Source organism: Anolis sagrei, chromosome 4, assembly GCF_037176765.1.
Source record: "Anolis sagrei isolate rAnoSag1 chromosome 4, rAnoSag1.mat, whole genome shotgun sequence".
Classification (NCBI taxonomy): Eukaryota; Metazoa; Chordata; class Lepidosauria; order Squamata; family Dactyloidae; genus Anolis; species Anolis sagrei.
In genome coordinates, this window is record NC_090024.1 from 189,382,583 (window position 1) to 189,403,645 (window position 21,063).

The window sequence follows — 21,063 nt, forward strand, 5'->3', positions numbered from 1 at the left end:
TATTCTGTTGGTCATGGGGGTTCTCTGTGGGAAGTTTGGCCCAATTCTATCGTTGGAGGGTTCAAGGGGCTCTTTGATTGTATGTGAACTATAAATCTCAGTAACTACAACTTCCAAATGTCAAGGTCTATTTTCTTCAAACTCCACCAGTGTTCAAATTTGGGCATATTGATTATTCGTGTCAAGTTCGGTTCAGATCCATCACTGTTTGAGTTCACAGTGCTCTCTGGATGGAAGTGATCAACCACTCCAAAACTCAAGGTCAATGCCCACCAGAACCTTCCAGTATTTTCTGTTGGTCATGGGAGTTATGTGTGCCAAGTTTGGTTCAGTTCCATTGTTGGTGAAGTTCAGAATGCTCTTTGATTGTAGGTGAACTCCCAAATGACAAAATCCATTCCCCCCAACTCCACCAGTATTCAGATTTGAGCGTTTTGGGTATTTGTGCCAAATTTGGTCCAGTGAATGAAAATACATTCTGTATATCCGATATTTACATTATGATTCATAACAGTAGCAAAATTACAGCTATGAAGTAGCAACAAAAACAATTTTATGGTTGGAGGTCACCACAACATGAGGAACTGTATTAAGGAGTTGCGGCATTAGGAAGGTTGAGAACCACTGCCTTAGAAGTACATATTTTCACATCATAATTCTTACCTTGTTTTACAGGTGATGGATTAATTGAAACTTACATGTTGATGTGTTGCATGCCCTCCTATTAGGTTCATTGCTGGAATTAAATTTAACCCATATTGTAACCTTATTCTGTTCTTATACCCAATAAGCCAAGTAAACCATCATCCTTTCCTCTCTGTGTTCTTGGCTACAGGTTTACAAAAAACCTCTCCCCGGATAAAATCAATTTAAGTACACTGAAAGGGCAGGGGCAACTGACTAACCTTGAACTGGATGAAGAAGTTCTGCAGAATGTCTTGGATCTGCCCACCTGGTTAGCCATTACCCGGGTATTTTGTAACAAGGCTTCCATCAGGGTGAGTTAAAATCAGCAGAAACATTTACAATATGGAAGACATTTCACACTTTTAGCCATTTGAGACTTTAATACTATACAAGGCTTGTTTATCCCAACTACATCAGTTTTGGATCCAAGTTGCTGATCTTCCTGTAATTGTGCCATGAGCTCTGTTGCAGTAATTGGCACAAGAGGATCAAGCTCTCAAGCCCAGGTGCTTCAGAAAGTACAAGCAGCCTAGTCACATTCTATTTCCATTGGTGGTACATTGTTAGGCTTCACATCTGCAATTGTTCTATTTAACGGTAAAATTGCAAAGAATTTATTAAATAGTCACAGTTGCACATTAATAGTTTCAATTGTACATTTGCATACAGATAACAGAGCATAATGTGTTCTTTTTAAAAATATTCCCTCAAGCTTTTTTGTAGCAGGAAATTGATTTTTCAGTTGATGTAAGCGAGTAATCATTTAAGCTCCATTAGGATTAGGCGTAGTGGCACAGACCTCATGCAAAATGGCTTAGGAGATTGCGAATGAAAAGTGAAGCTTTGATTTCTCCTGTTCTCACAGTAGAAACTCTGTGAAATCTGCTACCTGCTGTAAAGCTGTTTCTCATGTTCGTGCTTTCAGACATGGGTATTAATGCTTTCAACTTGTTTTAATTGCAAGTTTTACTGTTGGAGATTTCTGTTTCACTCTCAATAAACCAATGGAAAAGCCATGATGGTGATAAACTTGCTGATTTTTATTTTGCTTCTTTGACATTGAATTTGAAGGACTTTTTAGTTCCTTTTTATGAGTGTCAATATCCTCAGTAACAAATTTACATAAGCATAGCCCTTGTTAAAATGTAAAACAAACATAAGGGGATAAACTGTTGTATTCTCAATGTACTCTTATGTGACTAATTTGAACCCCTAGAATGCTCACGTTTCACTTATCTCAGGATTTGGCCTGCAATAGCAAAGTTGGTTATGAAAAAAGGCAAAATAGCCCTAATCTTATTAGCACATTTATTAAACCTTTAAAAAGAGGTGTTAGAGCAGTCTGTAAGGAGGAAAGTTGCATTCTATTATTTCTACAGAAGCGTTCTCTGAACTTTTAGAGTATTTTAAAAAATAGTTGGAATGGGAAATTACACAATTCCTTTATCAGCCTAGTCACTTTATTTTTAAAATCTTTAAAAAGTTTATACATGGCGCTCATTATAATAGTTAAATTGAATCCAGTTAAATTTTAATTAGTGGAAGCACCCCTTGTCCTTTAGCATCTTTCTTCATTTGCATGGAGTGGCTTTTGATGAAGAATCACTTTGTCCTCCTTGAGCTTGTATTTCCTTGGAGCTACTTCTATAGTGCCACTTTTCAATAAGGAGCACTTATCCTATTAATGTCACCCTGAATCTGTTTAACCCTTGCATCAGTCTCTGTTCATTGAACATCATTTTTCTTGTTACAGATTCAGTGGACAAAGTTGAAGACTCACCCAATCTGTCTGGTAATGTCCTTGCTTTAAAAAATATTGGAAACTAAGGGTGTGAAATCCCTCTTCCTGAAGGGTAGATTGGTTTTAGCCTTTGAGGCTCTTTCCCACATTATTGTTTTAATTCACACGTGTAGTTCTGTGTAAGTCTTGTGATGAAAATTAGAATGTTGGAAGGAAGGAATGGAATTTAAACTACTTGCAAGATATCCCAATGTTTCCTTAGGTTTTATATTCCTCGATTTAGGAGCATCTTCTGATATTATAAGGTCACTTCTGGGCAGTCTTGCTTATTTTTCCTCAACAAAAACAATAGAAGGAAAGAGTTAAAACAATTTTTTTTTGGTAAATCACTTTCATCTGTGGTAAACCCACAAATGTGAATATTGGATGAATGCAGTTTTTGTGGGAGTAACATTTTAAACATTTACAGGAATAAATATCTAACATGGAGATGGTATTCAGACGATTGACTGAATATCGTTTAAACCAATAGATTGATTAAAACTCTTTCCGTTTTACATCTAACATAAAATTCTGTCCTTAATTACTATAAATTTTAAGGATACAATTTAGTATTTAACTTCTGGGATTTTTTGGACCAGGAATAAAAGTACAGTAAAAGTAATTTTTTAAGTATGCAAGAGATCTATCTTGTAGCACCTCAGAAAGAAGTGGGTAGAATAAGCTTTTGTAGACACAACTCTTTTTCACCAAATGCATGTAACATATTAAACATATGACAGCTTGATAACAGAGTTATCTATTGTATAGAAATTTTGTATGATCAGAAGCAGTTCTTAATTTGCCCTGAATCCAAGGATAACAATAACTTACTGTGTGTAATTCTTATCTCAAGATGTTTCCAAACTGTTTTCCGCCCTGAAATACAGTAATTGTGCTTTCTTCTTAAGTAGTAATTTCTTCATGCTTGTTTCACTTCCCTGTGTTCACAGTATTTGGATAAAGTCGAAGTGGAGATGCGAACATGTGAGGAACCCCGGTCACCAAATGGACAGTCACCCATTGCACTTGCTTCAGGCCAAAGGTTAATACTGACTACAATCAGTCTTACAATCCCTGCAATGTTAGGCACTAGTTTTACTTTCCCAGTTTAAATGAGAAAGTAGAACTAATTTAAACATCAATAGTTTTGAATTTAAGGTGCAGGGTTTTGTGTGTTTGTGTGTTTTGTTTTTGTTTTTGTTTGTTTGTTTTTTGTTGTTGTTTTTGCTGTGAAGTTGTTGGTACTTGGGAATTTATTGAGGGATTGACTGGCATACATTGAGTCTCCTTACTTCTGCAAACACATAGTATTTTCAAACTCAGCCTTAAGATGAGCATGACTTTCACATAATAAAAGTCACAAGTGGCAGATCTGATGTGTAAACTGTCATAATAATTGATCTTCCTTTATGACTTATGTCTTAACTCACTTGATGTAGTTATTTGGGTGCAATACACCTTCTTTACCTTGAAGTTTTGCTGACATGCTTTGTTCTGGATTATTTGAGTCAGTATTTGCATAGCTGAAGTGTAGAACATTCTGTATATTTTAACCATCTTGCCCTTTCCGACCCTAAAATTTTATGACACTATCTTGTTCAATGTGCTATGTCTCTAAAGAGGTTTAATACTACACACACAGAAAAATATGCTCACCTCTAGTTACTGCTGAAGCATCAAATAATTATTGTTTATAAATATTTAAAGCCTGATGTATACATCTAATTCCGATCCTTCATAATTTTGATTTATTCATAATTAGGGAGAAATCAAATATGTCCTTGATGCTGCAACATGGTTCAAGATACAACCTTGGAACTTATCTTCAGCATGCAAATCTAGGTTCAAGGTCTAGTCTATTATTCTATCTATCTATCTATCTATCTATCTATCTATTTACAGTATTTATATTCTGCCCTTCTCACCTCGAAGGGGCTCAGGGCAAATCACAATACACACATACAGGGCAAACATTCAATGCTGTTTTTATACATACAAGACATACAGACAGAGGTAATTCAGAATTTCTTCCAACTTCGACTCCTGGAGATTGCTTGGTTCTGGCCACAGGAGCAAGCTGTCACTTTATCCACTATGATGCCGAGCCTTTTGATCGTATTATTTCCTCTTTGCTCTTTGATCTCCAACATTTTTATGGTGTCATAAATTAACCTCCCTGCTTTAAGTGATCCCTAATTTCTCTGCTCAAAGCTCAGCTGTTTTCGAACCGCTTAGGTGAACGGTAAGTTGGGCTGTTAACAGGCGGGAGCTCAAACCTGACTAGGACTTCGAACTTGCCACCTTCCGGTCATTGCGGCTAGTGATTAACCAGCTGTGCTACAGCCCAGCCCTCAGCCATGTTTTGTGTTGTGATGAGCTAAATCTTTCAGTTCTGTTTAAAGCTGTCTTTTTTTCCTACAGTGAATATGGCTTTGCTGAAAAGGTAGTGGAAGGCATGTTTATTGTTGTCAATTCCATCACCATCAAGATCCACTCCAAGGCATTCCATGCTTCTTTTGAATTGTGGCAGCTTCAAGGATACAGTGTCAACCCCAATTGGCAGCAGAGTGATCTGCGCTTTACCCGTATCACTGATTCACACAGGGGAGAGGTAAGACTGTATGCAGATGACCTCAGGATTGCAATCACCTCTGTAGACTTTCAAGCTTTTGATGATTTGGGATCATGAGTAAATACTATACACATTTTTGTAGAGTCACAGCATCGATGCTCAGTGGCTCCTGCCTGTATCAATCTCAGTATTGTCTTTTATTTAAATGATGTGAATATATTCTGCTTAGAAACTAAGTATGACTTCCTTATTTTGACTTTGTGTCTCTCCTCTCTTCCTTCTTGGTAGGTTCTAACATTTAAAGAACTCACTTGGCAGACTCTCCGAATAGAGGCCGATGCTACAGAAAATGGAGATCAAGATCCTATCACCACTCCCCTGAGACTTATTACAAATCAGGGCAGAATCCAAATATCTCTTAAGAGAAAGGTGAATATACTCTGCTGGAAAGTGTAGCTGGACAAAATATTCATGTGTTTGATAATACCTGTATAACTCTGGCATACTTTGATCTTCTGCTAAAAATCAGAGACATTAAATTCTTAGCTTATGAAATAACTTTAGATCATCTGCAACTAGAAAGCCCATCTTCTGTACCTGGAATAAATTATTGAAAATTACATTTTTCTCTGGAAAGAAAATGTGCTTATTTCTGTGTATGCACACCCACATGTATGTTCATTTCACTGTATTCTCCCTTAAAAGTGAGCTAGGGGGGATTCATGGACTGTTAGGGTGAATATCAGGTGTTCACTCTAACATTCCAGCAGAGGATGAGGAACAAGATTAGAAGCTGCTTGGGCCAATGCCAACAGTATTAATTTATTTGTTGAACCATCTATTTTTCCTAAGCATTTTGTTTATACTTCTGTTTTGTTGATTGCTTATTAAAAACACCACCTTGTTTATAAAGTTTCAGTATATATTGTGCTGCAAACCCATTTCTGGAACCTGGCATGGTCATAGCTATGCAGATTCTGACTTTCATAAAAAAGGTTAATTTGATTATCATCTAGAATAGTCACCATAACATTGGGAGTTGAAAAATATGCACAGTGACCTAAATCCAGATGTCAGTCCCAACTGTAGTAAATCCATTGAATCACCAGGGTTCATCTAAGCATTCATTTTCCAAATTCCCATTGATTCCATGTATGCACTGTAATTGAGATTAGCAGTTGGATTTAAGGCAGTGTGTTCTACATAAGACATTTTAAGCACTATCCAGTTTTACATTGTATCTTGTTTCTTTCTTCTTCAGTGTCCTTCCAGACAGTCCCTGTATCCCAGGATCTGATCCCAGGTTTTCTGTTTATCCCAGATTATCTGGCAGTGTGGACTCATATAATTCTATTTAAAGCAGAAAACCTAGGATCAGGTCCTGGGATATAGGGCTTATCTGGAAGGGCCCTCAGATAAAAGAGGTAACTGATGACTTCTCTGCATAGAGAAAAATATAACTCCCACCAAATATCTAGAAAATACGTGATCTCTTAAAGGAATTGCTTTGCTCTTTTATTTTTGATCTGTTGTCTAGAGAGAGAGCAATTTAATCATATCTGTAATTTTCTATAGCAGTGGAAATAAATTAGTTCTAATTTAATTTTGTTTATGAAATAGACAAAGGATTGCAATGTGGTGGCCTCTAAACTCATGTTCCTCCTTGATGACTTGCTGTGGGTGCTGACTGATTCTCAGTTGAAGGCAATGATGAAGTATGCAGAGTCTTTGAGTGAAGCCATGAAGAAATCAGCCCAGCAGAGGAAAAGCATGGCTCCTGAACCTGTCCAAGTAAGTGGTTTATTCACCATTCCTATTACAGTGTTCAATAATGTCAGCTTAGCAAGAACAGCAAAGCTGTTTATACTAGATGTAAGGGGTACTGTATATACTTAGGTATGTCTAGAAATTTTATTTAAAAAATTGACTCCCCCCAAAACTGGGCTGACATCCACAGGTTCAGTGTAACTACTATAACTTAAATTTTATCCAAAAAAGGAGCCATTCCCTTTTCTGAGTAGTAGCAAAAGATGAGAGCTTCGTCTGGTACAGGTGAGCCCAAAAGAAGCACTGGCCTTTTTGAATGCCTGGATGGGAAAATAGTGGCAGCATTCAGGGGTAGCTGACCCCTAGGATGCTGCTGTTGCTTTCTCCTCTCCATGAAATAACTCTCAACTTATCCACAGGTCATACACAAATCCATAATTTTGGCCCCAAAACCTGCCGAAACATTATACATCTTTGATTACTTCAGAAGTTTTGCTGCCTTAGGAAAAGCATACATGAAATAGACTGCTCTTTGACAAATTTATTTCTCCATAATCATGGTTCTTTCTTTATTTGTACTCCTCTAAATGATGTTTCATATATAAAATATTATCCTACCTCTGTTTCATTGTATTGATTTCTGGCATAATTTCTTGTTTCTCTATTTAAATCACTCCTTAATTTGTATACTTTTTAATGATGTTTATTACACATTCAATTAATGCCAAGATTGTGTAGACACTCTGCTATTAATAGGACAGAATTTTGTTTTCAATAATATCTTTCAAACTGACAACCTACAACAACTTTCTTGGAGTTCTTCGAGAAGTGTTTAAAGAATCGTGCAGGCAGCTATTTTCCTCTCAGTCATGTTTCTTTGGTTCTTATCCAGTGTGCTTCAGCTGTTAAATCTCAAGCATGTTTTTCCAAAATGAGTGAATTGCATTAGTCATATTTTCCATATTGCAAATCAAGATGTACATTACACATGTTGATACAGTAAATACACGGAATCCCAAATTTCCAGTCTGACAAGTTCATTGTGTGATTTGGATATGAAACATTACAATGTATTAATGTTACCCAAACTCCCAATTTTCCTTACTAGTCCTGCAGAATACCATTTATGATTTCCTAATATGATTTGTTCTGTTATGCATATAAAATATAAAACCATGATTCCTTTGTTTTAGAATGGATATATTTAGCCTAAATTTCTCTCTGTTGTAGATTACACCTCCTGCTCCCAGTGCCCAACAATCCTGGCCTCAGTCATTTGGGAGTAGCCATAAAGCAATCAGCCAGTATTTTGAAAAACATGATATGAAAGAGTCTTCCTATCACCTTCTCATCTCCCGTCTGGATCTTCACATCTGTGATGATAGTCACACTCGAGAAACAGGTATGTTGAAAAACCAAATTGTTTTTCAGAAACTATTATTTCAGATGTTTTTGTCTTTTTTCTTTCCTGTCACCCAACTTCTTTTGTTTTCTGGTGACATTTCTCTCCTTGTGTTGAAATACCTGAAATGAATGTGGTTTTGCTATCTTGGGAAACTGCTTGGCTGTTAAAGGCTTTTTCCTGCTGATTCTCGTTTCTAATAATTGTATTCCTCTGTGAATGTACTTCATTTGCAGTGTTTGCTATTGTTACTTTTACTTTCTCCTCAATACATTGTCAACATACTATCTCTAACAGAGCTATTTAGTTCTCTTTCTGTTTCTTGAACCTTGTCCCAATTTGGTATCTTTGGGGTTTTTTGTTTTTGTTTTTGTTTTTTAAATTTCATTACTTATAGATACGTGTGTGTTTCAAAATTAGTACATCCCCTTTTCATCCCATTAGAGTGTATAAGATACTAACCTAGGATAAGTGGGGGGTTTTCAAATACCGGAATATGTCTTAGGTCCTTTGGAGAGATTTCCCAGGGTGCCTAGAAGACAATATAAAAATACAATAATACAGCATTCTTTCTTTTGAAAGGACCACCCCCATTCTTTATTGTGACATCTACTTGTTATGGTTCCTCACCCAGTTAGAGAATTGCTTTTTGCTCTGAAGAAACATTTAACAGTATAAAATAAAACATACCAAAGATTTAAGGTGATTATCAGACTTCTTTGTCCTCATTTCAGGTGAAGACTTTTCCTATTTAGGCAAGTATTTTAGATACTTAAATCTTCATACTTCTCCTGGAAAGGTATTGATGTCATTTGTTATTATTGTTATTGTCAAGTTGTCTTCAACTTATGACTACCCTGTGAATGAGAGACTTCTAAGCGGCCTGTTCTAGGACGTAGTTTAGTTGATTGAATCTATCTCACTGTATTGTAGTCTTCCTTTTTTTCATACTGATTTCCGTTTTACCAAGGATCATTGTCGTTTTCAGTGAGCCATGCTGTGTTATGATACGTACAAATTGCAACAACCTCAGTTTAATTATTTTACCTTAAAGGGAGCATTCAGTCTTAATTTGCTCTTGGGCCCATTCTTTCGGGTTTTTGGCAGTCCATGACCTTCAAAGTATTGTCCTCCAGCAACTCATCTCAAATGAGTTGATTCTCTTTTTGTCACCTTTCTTCACTATCTATTTTTCACGATCATACAAAGAAATGACAAGTACCCAACCCTGAGGTGCAAGGAGAAGTGGTGGTGGTGGTGGTGGTGGTGGTTGTTGTTATTACTATTACTACTACTACTACTATGGCATGGATGATTCTGTCTTCAGTATTAGTGATAGACCTCTTGTTGATATTATCTAGTGCCTTCACAGCTGTTCTTCCAGGTCTTCATCATCATCTGATTTTTGAATAGTAAAATAATTGATATCATTTTTGATATCATTGTCATTAGGTTGCTGTGAGTCTACACCAAGTAGACCATGTTCCAGAAGCATTCTCTCCTGACCTTTCACCCACATCTATGGCAGGCCTCCTCAGAGGTTGTGAGGTCTGTTGGAAACTAGGCAAGTGGTGTTTATATATCTGTGAAATGTCCAGTGTAGGCAAAAGAACTCTTGTCTGTTTGAGGCAAGTGTGAATGTTGCAGCTGATCACCTTGATTGGCATTGAATAGCCTTGCAGCTTCAAGGCTTGGCTGTTTTCTGCCTGGGGGAATTCTTTGTTGGGATGTGATTAGCTGGCCCTGATTGTTTCTTGTCTAGAATTCCCTTGTTTTTAAGTGTTGTTTTTTATTTACTGTCCTGATTTTAGAGGGTTTTTTAATACTAGTAGCCAGATTTTGTTCATTTTCCTGTTTTCTTCCTTTCTGTTGAAATTGTCCATATGCTTGTGGTATTTTTTAGAGTGATCCAGCATTTCTGTGTTCTCAAATAATATGCTGTGTCCAGGTTGTTTCATCAAGTGCTCTGCTATAGCTGGCTTCTCTGATTGAATTAGTCTGCAGTGCCTTTCATGTTCCTTGATTCATGTTTAGGCACTGTGTTTGTGGTTTCTCTGTAGATTTCTGAGGATGATGGTCATAAATGTGGATGAAAGGTCAAGAGAGAATGCTTCTGAAACATGGCCCTACAATCTGGAAAACAGCAACCCAGTGATTCCAGCCATGAAAGCCTTCGACAACATCACTGTCATTCTTTTTAAAATTATGTAAATCAGCAACTGATTTACAGTTTTATTATATGTTCAGTATTTTAATACATATAATTATATTAGTGAGTCGCTTGATGTTTACTATTTTGGACAGAAAGTGAGGGAAGAGACTACAAATATTTTAAAATACAAAATGCAAATCTTATTAGTTACCATTGTTTGAAGTTGCAAGTAGAAAGTATTTCCTGCCATTATCAATTGTATGCTTATTTATAATTAAGATGCCAAAACCAAGGCTACTTCCACGCTGTGCCTATATATGGAATAGTTACCCAAGAGAGCATTAACTTAACAATAACAGCTGATCACTATCATTCTGTGTTTTCCACTCAGCTTGTATTTTTCCCTTAGACTACTGAAAGTGTGATATCTAATGGAAGAGTACTGCAGTCTCCACAAGTGAAGACTGCAGTCTTTTTAAGGGCCAGGATTTAAGTGCTTTGGGCAAATGAACCTTGAGTATTACCTTTAGTTTGATTCTGTATTATCACTGCTTGTTTAACTTTTGATACTTTAATTAGCACTGACACACTTCCTGCTATTGTTTAAGGAAACACATAGTTCAAATAATATTAAACCAGTTTTAGAGCTTGCTTTCATATCTGATTTTATGGTGTCCAAGAGAAAGGCTTTGCTTAAAACACAACTGATGAGAGAGCAAGACCATTGTTCCTGTAAGCACCTATGGAACAAACTTCTTGCTGGGTGGTGGGTCTATATTCTAAACGATTATAGGAGTATGGCCTTTCGTGAATTGGCAAAGATCTGGTGAGTATAAATGAAGACAGTTTAGTGATGTCTTTTGATCTAATTTAAGTTGTTCCAAACCAAAATATTTTTACTTTTTCTTACTCCATGGCCAGTAATAAAGAAGTCATACTTAAATGATCAATTACTTTGATACTAAGGGTTTTTGTTTTGTTTTTCTTTTTTTAAATTCTCCTGGTATTATTATTATTACTTTAAATAGACCATTCAGCTGAGTTACATTAGGAGTCACTCATTTGAAAGCATCCAGAATCTAAACAGCAGGGGTCCACAAACGTTTTAAACAGAGGGCCAGGTCACAGTCCCTCAAACTGTTGGAGGGCTGGATTATAATTTTTTTTAAAAATGAATGAATTCCTATGCACACTGCACATATCTTATTTGTAGTGCAAAAACCACTTAAAAACAATACAATCATTAAAATGAAGAACAATTTTAACAAATATAAATTTATTAGTATTTCAGTGGGAAGTGTGGGCCTGCTTTTGATTGATGAGATAGGATTGTTGTTGTTGTTTTTGTTGTGTGCTTTCAAGTCATTACAGACTTAGGTTGACCCTGAGCAAGGGCCGGGTAAATGACCTTGGAGGGCCGCATCCGGCACCCGGGCCTTCGTTTGAGGACCCCTGCTAAACAGGATTCCAAGGATTAATGGGCAGGAGTACTTTTGTTCAATACCCTTTTCTCTGAAGCGTGAAGTGGAATGCTATTCCACTGCAATTGGGCATCCTCTCTTGTATTTATGAGAGCCAGCACAGCATAGTGTTCTGGGAGTTGAACTAGGATTCTGGGGACCAGGATTCAAATCTCCATTCGGTCATGGAGACCCCCTGGTGACCTTGGGAAAGTCCCACTTTCTCAGCCCCAGAGGAAGGCAAAGGCAGATCTCACCAAGAAAACACTGTGAAAGTTTGCCTTAGGGGCACCATAGATCATAAATGATTTGAAGGCACTGGACTACTATTACTATTACTCAGTTATTACAAATGCTGAATTCAGTAATACTGAAAGTTTACAATGCAGCTCAGATCTAACTTTTATATATATAAAAGTAAGTACAACAGCCATATGTCATCATTCTTTTTCCATTTTGTCATAGGTGCTTCTAAACATGGAATAACAGGAGGTGCAATGCAATTAACTTTTAGGAGAATGGCATTTGACTATTATCCATTCCATTGGGCAGGTAAAAGCAATTTGCTCTTATTAAGAATGAGAATTCTAATTATTAAAATGTATACTAACTTAGCTTATTTTTAGTGAAACAATTCAGAAAACCCTGCTCCAGTATCGACAATATTTTTCACCCTTTGAATTGACTAGTTACAGAGTGGAATAAATCAGCATAGATGAGATACGGGGAAACTGATAGTCTTTCTGTTTGAAATTGTTAATTAAAATAAACAACCCTGCATGCATAGTCCATTGCTTAGACTAACTGGAATGTAGACACACCAAGTGTAATAAAAATTAAAATGGAAAAATGTTGATTTTAATAGGTGACAGTAACCACTAAGTAGGCATTGAATTATGTTGATGAACTCCTGTTATGCATGTCTATATTTTTTTTAAGATCACTGCAGAAGGAATTGTTCAATATTGCTTTTACTTAGTGGCCCTCACACATGTATAGTCAACCTGTCAGATGATGGTGAGCCTACTTGCTAGCCGTTTAGTGTACATAGACTAGAGGAGTCTTGGATAGCAAGTTGGTGCATTTCTGCAATTAAATAAAAAGCATACTCTTAGATGTCTGGAGGATGATATTTTCTTTGTATATCCAATAGCTATGCCGATCGGGTGTCCGCGCTAAATCCAGCGTCAATAATGTGACTGAATTTTTTCCTGGGCACAAACTAGCAGTTGACTGAGCTTTATACTGAACAAACCATTGTTTGATCTTGACTACCATCATGCATAGCTTTTATAATACTATAGAAGAGAATATAGCATATTTACAGCACTATAGCCTCATTGCTCACAATAGGAGTGCAGCACAGCCATTTAATAGCAAGTACATTTGTTGTGCAGACAGTATTTATGTCAAGACCCAGAAGCCTCAAGAGCGCCAAACACAATATAAAAGGTCCAAACACAGGTTTATTAAACACAAAAAGGCTTTAGAGACACTTGCTTCAGTGTCTCTTGCACAAACTAAAAGTCTATAGCAACCACTACGTGAAAAACTCAACTTAAATATAATCCGGATTATCCCGGAGTATAATCTGGGATAACAAAAATATACAGCAAACTGCTTGTAATTCAGAATGTCCAAAAGGCACCAAAAAACAATGTAGGAGCAAGCAAAATCAGAGTCCAAAGTCAGTCCGTAGTCCAGGCACGTTTGAAGTTCGAAGAAGCAGTCCAAAAAGCGTAGTCATTGTCAAAACATAGTCCGAAGTCAAACAGGGGGAGTTGTTGTCAGCACTTACGAAGTATCAGCCAGAAGTCACGGAAACACGAAGATCTGTAGTCCAAGGACCCAAGCTCAAGAGTAATGGCAGGGACAAAGATACACACCCGAAAAAACACTTTGCCTTCTGCAAAGACCCATTGAAACCAAACCAATTTATATCCTAAAGCTCCTCATCAGAGGATGAACTGCTCCCCACCCTTTCATCATCACTTTCAGCTGCCCCATTCCCTGCAGCTGAACACTGCCTCCCACCTTTGCCAGCGTCTGTCAAGACTTAGGTCCTCCCAAGTGTTCCCCGATTGCCACTCTTCTGCAAACCCCTCAAAGTCATCACTGGAGGTAGGCTGAGTACAGATATCCCTTATTTCCTGAACACGGGTCCAGTCCAAATCATCCTCCTCCTCAATGTCACTCCCAGTCCCATCACTCCCTTCAAAACGCATAAAATCTTCATCTTTTGTTGGAGCACTAAGTATATCACAGATACGCTTCCTTTGAAGCTCTTCATCCTGTTCACGAGTAACCCGCTTAACTCCCCTGCTTTCCTCTCCTTCCCCCATTTCACAGTCAGAGAAACCCTTGAAGGATTCAGAATCAGTTGGAGCCATGAATATGTCTCTAATCCGCTTTCGCTGCTGCTCCTCCTCTCACACCTGCGCAGCCCTCTTCTCCCTTCTACCCGTAGTAGTAACGTTACTATCACCCTGTACTACAACAATTTAAGATGAACAGAGATATAAGATGTAAAACAATGTTTTGAAACACAGATGTGAAGATTTGTTCAGCTAGGAGATATGCAGCTCCGGAAGATGAATGTCATATGCAAATTTTGTCTGAAATTAGCTGTGCCATTCACCAAGCCTTAAGCCAAGTCTTATTATTATTTTTCTTTTGTTTTGTTTTCTTTCTTTTTTGTTTTTGTTTTGAGAAAGGGGAAACAAATTCGAGGAGAAAGTTATAAAAATAGATCACAGAGACAAATAGCTCTTACCAGTGTTAATCTTTTTTTTTTTCAGGAGATAGCTGCAAACACTGGGTACGCTATTGTAATGCCATGGAGTCCCGGGAGAAGTGGGCAAAAAAGCTGGTGGAGGAATTCCAAAACAAGATGGAGAAATATGGAGAAGAAATAAGCTTTTGCACCTCTAAAACTGCTGCAAGGGAATCTCCTTTCAAAATGAAAACAGGTAACACATAAATATATTGCACAATTGCATTAATAATTTAATATAGAAACGTTAAACACATAAGCCCCTTATTGCATCTGGGTTTTTATCTGAGTGTGTGTATTGTATTGCTTACAATTTTCAAAATCCCAGGCCTTGCTGTTAGATAGAGTGAGGCATAGCCTCACAAACAGATTTTAGACATCAAAGATTAGCAAATTGTTAGTATTTAATTTGCCACTGCTGTATTTTTGCTGTTGATGGGGAAATGATTTTCTGTTTCATTTCCCATAGTAAATTAGCTGGTTAGATAATATGAGCCTTGATATGGTGAATGAGGAGCACTCTTTCCTGCTCTACCTCAGGTTGCAGAACATCTTCTGTCAGCCCTACAAAGCACCATGTCATAGGCTACACAAAGTAGTTTTTTCCGTGTTCCAGAGTGCCAACAGAAATGGCTCTGATACTTTTTGAATTTGAACATCAGAGCAGTGCCTATATCTTAGACTGCCACTGGTGAATGCATCACATTGCAGTGTTGTTGGAACTGTTCATTTTCTGCAGCTGTAGATTGAAGGGTGATGTGGATTATGACTTGAAAAAGCCATTTGTCCGGTCAGCAGCATTTCTTCCTGCTTCCTCTGTAATTATCAAACAGAAGTGAGGGGAAATGTATTATTGGGTCAGCCTGACAGAAGGTAATACAAGTGATAACATGAAGTGAGGAATTTTCAATGGCAAACTGCCATTAGTATTAGATTTCTCTCTCTATGGAGTACTACACAGCACTGTTTTTTCCACTGTGTCTGATCTTGGAAGCATTAGCAGCATCTAGGTTGCAATTATGCTAGTTTTTGGAAAGTTGGTTGCTGCTGCCCCCAAGAATATTTTTGTTTTTTCCGGTGTGCCATATACAGCATTAGTGAACTTTTGCTTTGACTGAGACAGTTGCTGGCAGTCACTCACACTTAACACTGCTAGAAGTGTAAGACAAGCATTGTAATCAGACTAATCAGATAACAGAGAAAGTGTTATCGGGTTTCCCACATTTTTCCTTCTACATAACTCAGTGGAAAATGAAAGCAAAACTCTGTCTCTTCTCTGAATCTTCGGGCATGTGTTGAAAATAGAAGATGTTTGCCCATGGCATTTTACTGCCTTAAATAGAATCTAAATAGCGCCCTTCATACCTCAGCCAGGCCAAAACTTAAAAAAAAGGGTCTTGCTGCATCTTTCAGGCTATTCCTGCTTTCTTCAATTCCCATTCTTGATGCATAGCAGGAACTAGGTTAGTGGAAGCTGGGAAGCAATAACCTTAGCCAAAATTTGTGATTATTTGCAATTGAATTTTCTAACACAGTTTTTGAGTAGGGGCAGGGGGTCCAAGAACAAAAGTACTACATTTCCTCCATCCAGTGTTTCATATCATTCATATTGTATGTAAAAGGAAAAAGCCAGAGTGCTGATCTATTTTTTTTTTTTTTGGGGGGGGGGGGGAGGGTAATATTCTTAGTGTTTATATTTGTCTGAAATTAGCAGAGAAGTTTATATTTCCTTGATTGACGATGAAAAATATTTTTAAGACACTCCATCTAGTTCTCAAAAAAGTTCCCCAGAGAAAGGGATTCCTATGACCAGTAAACCACCTCCTTTCCTGTTTGGCCTCCAACGCCCTGCGTGGAAAAGACTTCGATCCAGTTGTCTAGTTCTCCGAGTAGATGATCTGGATATTCATCAGGTAAAGTATGAGAGCTGTATAGTGGAACTGAGTATCACTTGGACAATTCTTGTTGCAGCAAATTGGCTGGGATTCTTTGCAACAAGCCAACCCTTTTCTTCAGCAGAAGCACTCCTTCAGTTAAGGAGCAGACAAGCACTACTTGTATCTTTTGTAGAAAACGTTACACTATAGTATTTACAACAGTCTAGCAGATGTTCTTGACTCTCTTCATCTCTTCCTTCTAACACTTTACACTCCCAGTCAGTTCATACCTTCACAGTATTAGCTCTTCTCTCTGGTCTTCAGCTTAATCCTTCAGCTTCTCTGTATTTTCATTCCCAGCAGCTCAACACTCTGGCAACAGTAGCTCACCACCACAACACTACCAACAGCACAACCAACACTTCCCCTACTCACAGTTTGCTCTTCTTTATTACTCTTTCAGCTACCCCACCCTGGCTGTAAATTACTCTATGCTAGCCATGTGGTTAAGCTCTTAATGCTTGATGCTGGGATGGTCCTGATCCTTATACTTATTGTTACTTTAGAAATGATAATATGTTACAAAAATTCTGACAATTCTTACTGCCCACACCCTATCTCCACTGTTATTCATTGAAAATACTGTTAAAGTCAAGCATGTTGGACAAACCCTCAGCACACACATTTATTACAAGAGGAAACTCTATCTCTCTTGTTATTTATAGGTACTTGTTGCTACATTATTGTCTTATTCTGCCTTCAATGAAAACCAGTAGATAAAGACCAACTCATGTATTACTGCTTTATAAAAGCACAATATATTCTTTGTTTATCATACAGATTTAAATTTGACCTTAGCACAATTTTTATGGATTAAAATAGGTCTCTCGGTATTTTTCATTCCATTTTGCTGCCTTTTTGTTATATATTCCAATTTGCACCCCCTCCAAAATTAGGCAACAATAAGAGACTAAGAGAGTATCATTTGAATGTAGTAATGTAGTAGCTATAATCAGATTTCATCTTGACTCTTAAGTGCTTTCTGTTTTACACATATCTTTAAATTATAAACTGAATACAAACATCAGACTTACAAAAAAACCCTCATAGTTACAAACGGGGGTGAAACAACAGGAAGTGAGAAAAATCTTGACCTCGGAAGGGAAATTCATTCCTGAAAAAGTTATCATGGGGAAAAAGTGTCTCCACTGAAGCTTTCTCATCAATCCTTGCTTCCACAACAAGCCAAATTTCTAAAAATCCAATTATCACAGGTACAGAATGTGTGGTGAAATCTTCTGAACAGGAGCACAGACAGCAAAACAAACACCAAAGGGGTGTTAACCCTTCCCTATGCTATTGAAAGCTGAAACATATATATCCATTTGGCTGGAGTTGCACTTTAAAATGTACCTGTTCTGGCTTATAAACAAATTCAGCCTAAGAAGAAACCTACATAACCTATCTTGTTTGTAACTTGGGAACTGCATCAATACCATAAGCCCAACCCCCCTTTCCCCAAAACCTCAAGTTTCCTATGTTTAGATGGCCATGTTCTTTACTCTGAGTGTATACCAACATTTTTCAGGTCTCCACTGCTGGACAGCATTGTAAGAAGCCTTCAACACTGCTTTCATGTAGTAGAAAATCACTGAATCTTCCAGACGAAACCTCTGCCATTCATATAGAGTTTACTGAGTACTACCTCCCAGACAATCCAGATTTTCCAGGTAACTCTTCCAAGTGTCTCACGAGCCTTTTAAAAATAAATTCTCCACAGCTGTTTCCTCTTCTTTCTCTTTCAGAGCTCCGAGTATTATTTTAAAGTAGTCAATTCCTCAGTCTGGCCTAAATACTCTAAAGGCACAAGATCCCCTCTGATCTTGGAACCTAAGCAAGGTTAGGTCTGGTTGATACTTGTATGGGAGATCACCAACAAATACCAAATGCTATATTTTTGAGGAAGGAGGAGACAAAACTTGCCTAAGAAAACAATATAAAATGACTGCGGTTGCCATAAACTCACAGGCAGCTTGAAGGCATACTCACACATACAGTCCTCAATACTGTTTCAAAGTAACTCATTAGGTTTGCTTGTTGTTGCCTTTTGAATTGTCCTTTATTGTTTCTCAAACAAACACTTAAAAACACCACCAAACAACATTTTAAGAGACGAGTAAATGTTACACTGAAAAAATCCTGGTCTTAACTTCTGTTGTGTTGATTTTTAAAAACAATGGCCTGAGTGTTGTAAATATTTATTTATTTATCGTGTCATCAGCAACCATTGTATTACAATTCTAACAGAGCAAAACAAACACAGAGATTAAAAAGAAAAAGAAAGAAAAAAAACCACACAGATTTTGTAAATTTGGTATTTGGTTAAATGTCCTTTGACCAGTATCTGGCCACTTGGAGTGCCTCTGGGGTTGCCGCAAGAAGGTCCTCCATCGTGCATGTGGCAGGGCACAGGGTGCATTGCAGCAGGTGGTCAGTGGTTTGTTCTTCTCCGCACTCGCATGCCGAGGATTCCACCCTGTAGCCTCATTTCTTAAGATTGGCTCTGCATCTCATGGTGCCAGAGCGCAATCTGTTCAGCGCCTTCCAAGTCGCCCAGTCTTCTGTGTGCCCAGGGGGGAGTCTCTCATATGGTATCACCCATGAATTGAGGTGCTGGGTTTGGGCCTGCCACTTTTGGACTCTCGCTTGCTGGGGTGTTCCAGGGAGTGTCTCTGTAGATCTAAGAAAACTATGTCTTGATTTAAGTCGTTGACGTGCTTGCTGATACCCAAACAGGGGATGAGCTGGAGATGTCTCTGCCTTGGTCCTTTCACTATTGGCTGCTACTTCCCGGCGGATGTCAGGTGGTGCAATACCGGCTAAGCAGTGTAATTTCTCCAGTGGTGTGGAGCGCAGACACCCCGTGATAATGCGGCATGTCTCATTAAGAGCCACATCCACTGTTTTAGTGTGATGAGATGTGTTCCACACTGGGCATGCATACTCAGCAGCAGAGTAGCATAGCGCAAGGGCAGATGTCTTCACTGTGTCTGGTTGTGATCCCCAGGTTGTGCCAGTCAGCTTTCGTATGATGTTGTTTCTAGCGCCCACTTTTTGTTTGATGTTCAGGCAGTGCTTCTTGTAGGTCAGAGCACGGTCCAAAGTGACTCCCAGGTATTTGGGTGCACTGCGAGCATTGCAGTGTTGTAAATAATTCCAACTAAAGTAGACCTATCAGTTGGGATGACCCACTGATTTTAGTGGATGTGCTTTAGTTGAACACTAGAATGAAGCATGTGTATAGTTAGTTGCTTGTAACCAGAAGAATTCATGTGAAGCAGATAATGTTGTTACTTCAAATGCTTCCAGGGCATTCTCTCCCCTTTTCCATCTTTTTTTCTTGCAATTTAGAGAACATCATACTGTAACTTTCTTTGTATTTGGAATTTGCCCTAAGAGAATATGTGGAATGAGTACCACATGTTTTGTTTAATTTCCAAAAACAGAGCAATCTTGCTAGTATATTGCCCCTTTTTAATTGTGCTACTTATCAAACCACTCTTGGGAAGAACAATATATTGAAAGGTTCTTGTGGGTTTTTTCGGGCTATAGAGCCATGTTCTAGAGGCATTTCTCCTGACGTTTCGCCTGCATCTGTGGCAAGCTGATCACTAAACATTCACACCTAACTGCAGCAGGGAAGAGCTCCTTGCCCCACCCTGGTCTTTCCACAGATATATAAACCCATTGTCCTAATTCCAACAGACCTCACTACCTCTGAGGATGCTTGCCACAGATGCAGGCGAAACGTCAGGAGAAATGCCTCTAGAACATGGCTCTATAGCCCGAAAAAACCCACAAGAACCTAGTGATTCCAGCCATGAAAGCCTTCGACAATACAATATATTGAAAGTAAATTACTTTTTTATAAAAGCATGATAGAGGTCAAACGAAGTGTAAAAGATCTGCTATCCCAAAACAAATTAGATTTAAAAACACATTGTGGGCAATACTTTATGCCTTCCTAGAAATGATGAAATCCCCTTGGTAACCCAAGATTCATTTCTTCTTCCCTGTGCAACGAATTAGCTCTAATGCTTTCTTTTCTTTGATACCTATTGGAAATCTCTGGGCAATATCACATATAACATTTAGCCTTTTGTAGAACCTGTACTTTGTGAATGTTACCCTCAGTGTTGTGGAGTTTTAACTCCTTTAAAAATGTTGGGGTGATTGGATGCAAAAAGACCTTGGTTGCAGGAAATGTTTATTTCTATATGGGTGGCAAGATGAATAAACATTTTTGATTTTGCTTGTGTCCCACTCTTTATCCAAACTGACTCCTATCCTCACCACCCATATCCCTCCCCAGCCCTCTGTTTAGTCTTGAAGGCACTTTCATGGTTGGAGCTAGAATGGGGGATAGGCCTGCTTTCCTAATCTTGGACCTCTGCTCTCTTTACCTGAATCAAACCAGGCTTTGAGGTCATGAGATGAGAAATTACGACTTCCTGTTACCAGTCCAGAAGCAATATTCTAGCTGGAGAGCAAATAATAAAGTATTGGTTCTAACATTACCCCCTTCTTTTC

At 38.1% G+C, this 21,063-nt stretch overlaps 1 protein-coding gene across 2 annotated transcripts in view; it reads left to right on the top strand.

The window, feature by feature from the left end:
* BLTP3A (bridge-like lipid transfer protein family member 3A) overlaps positions 1-21,063 on the top strand; it is a 71,744-nt gene that overhangs the window by 26,881 nt on the left and 23,800 nt on the right. The window contains exons 2-13 of one of the 2 annotated variants that reach the window (XM_060773107.2): positions 836-998; positions 2,441-2,479; positions 3,421-3,512; positions 4,892-5,081; positions 5,331-5,471; positions 6,663-6,833; positions 8,040-8,211; positions 8,946-8,966; positions 12,289-12,375; positions 14,622-14,792; positions 16,355-16,509; positions 18,062-18,203. In XM_060773107.2, coding sequence (XP_060629090.2) covers positions 836-998; positions 2,441-2,479; positions 3,421-3,512; positions 4,892-5,081; positions 5,331-5,471; positions 6,663-6,833; positions 8,040-8,211; positions 8,946-8,966; positions 12,289-12,375; positions 14,622-14,792; positions 16,355-16,509; positions 18,062-18,203 — 1,544 coding nt within the window. The remainder of the gene's footprint in view (positions 1-835; positions 999-2,440; positions 2,480-3,420; positions 3,513-4,891; positions 5,082-5,330; positions 5,472-6,662; positions 6,834-8,039; positions 8,212-8,945; positions 8,967-12,288; positions 12,376-14,621; positions 14,793-16,354; positions 16,510-18,061; positions 18,204-21,063) is intronic. The other variant, XM_060773108.2, reaches the window with a different exon arrangement.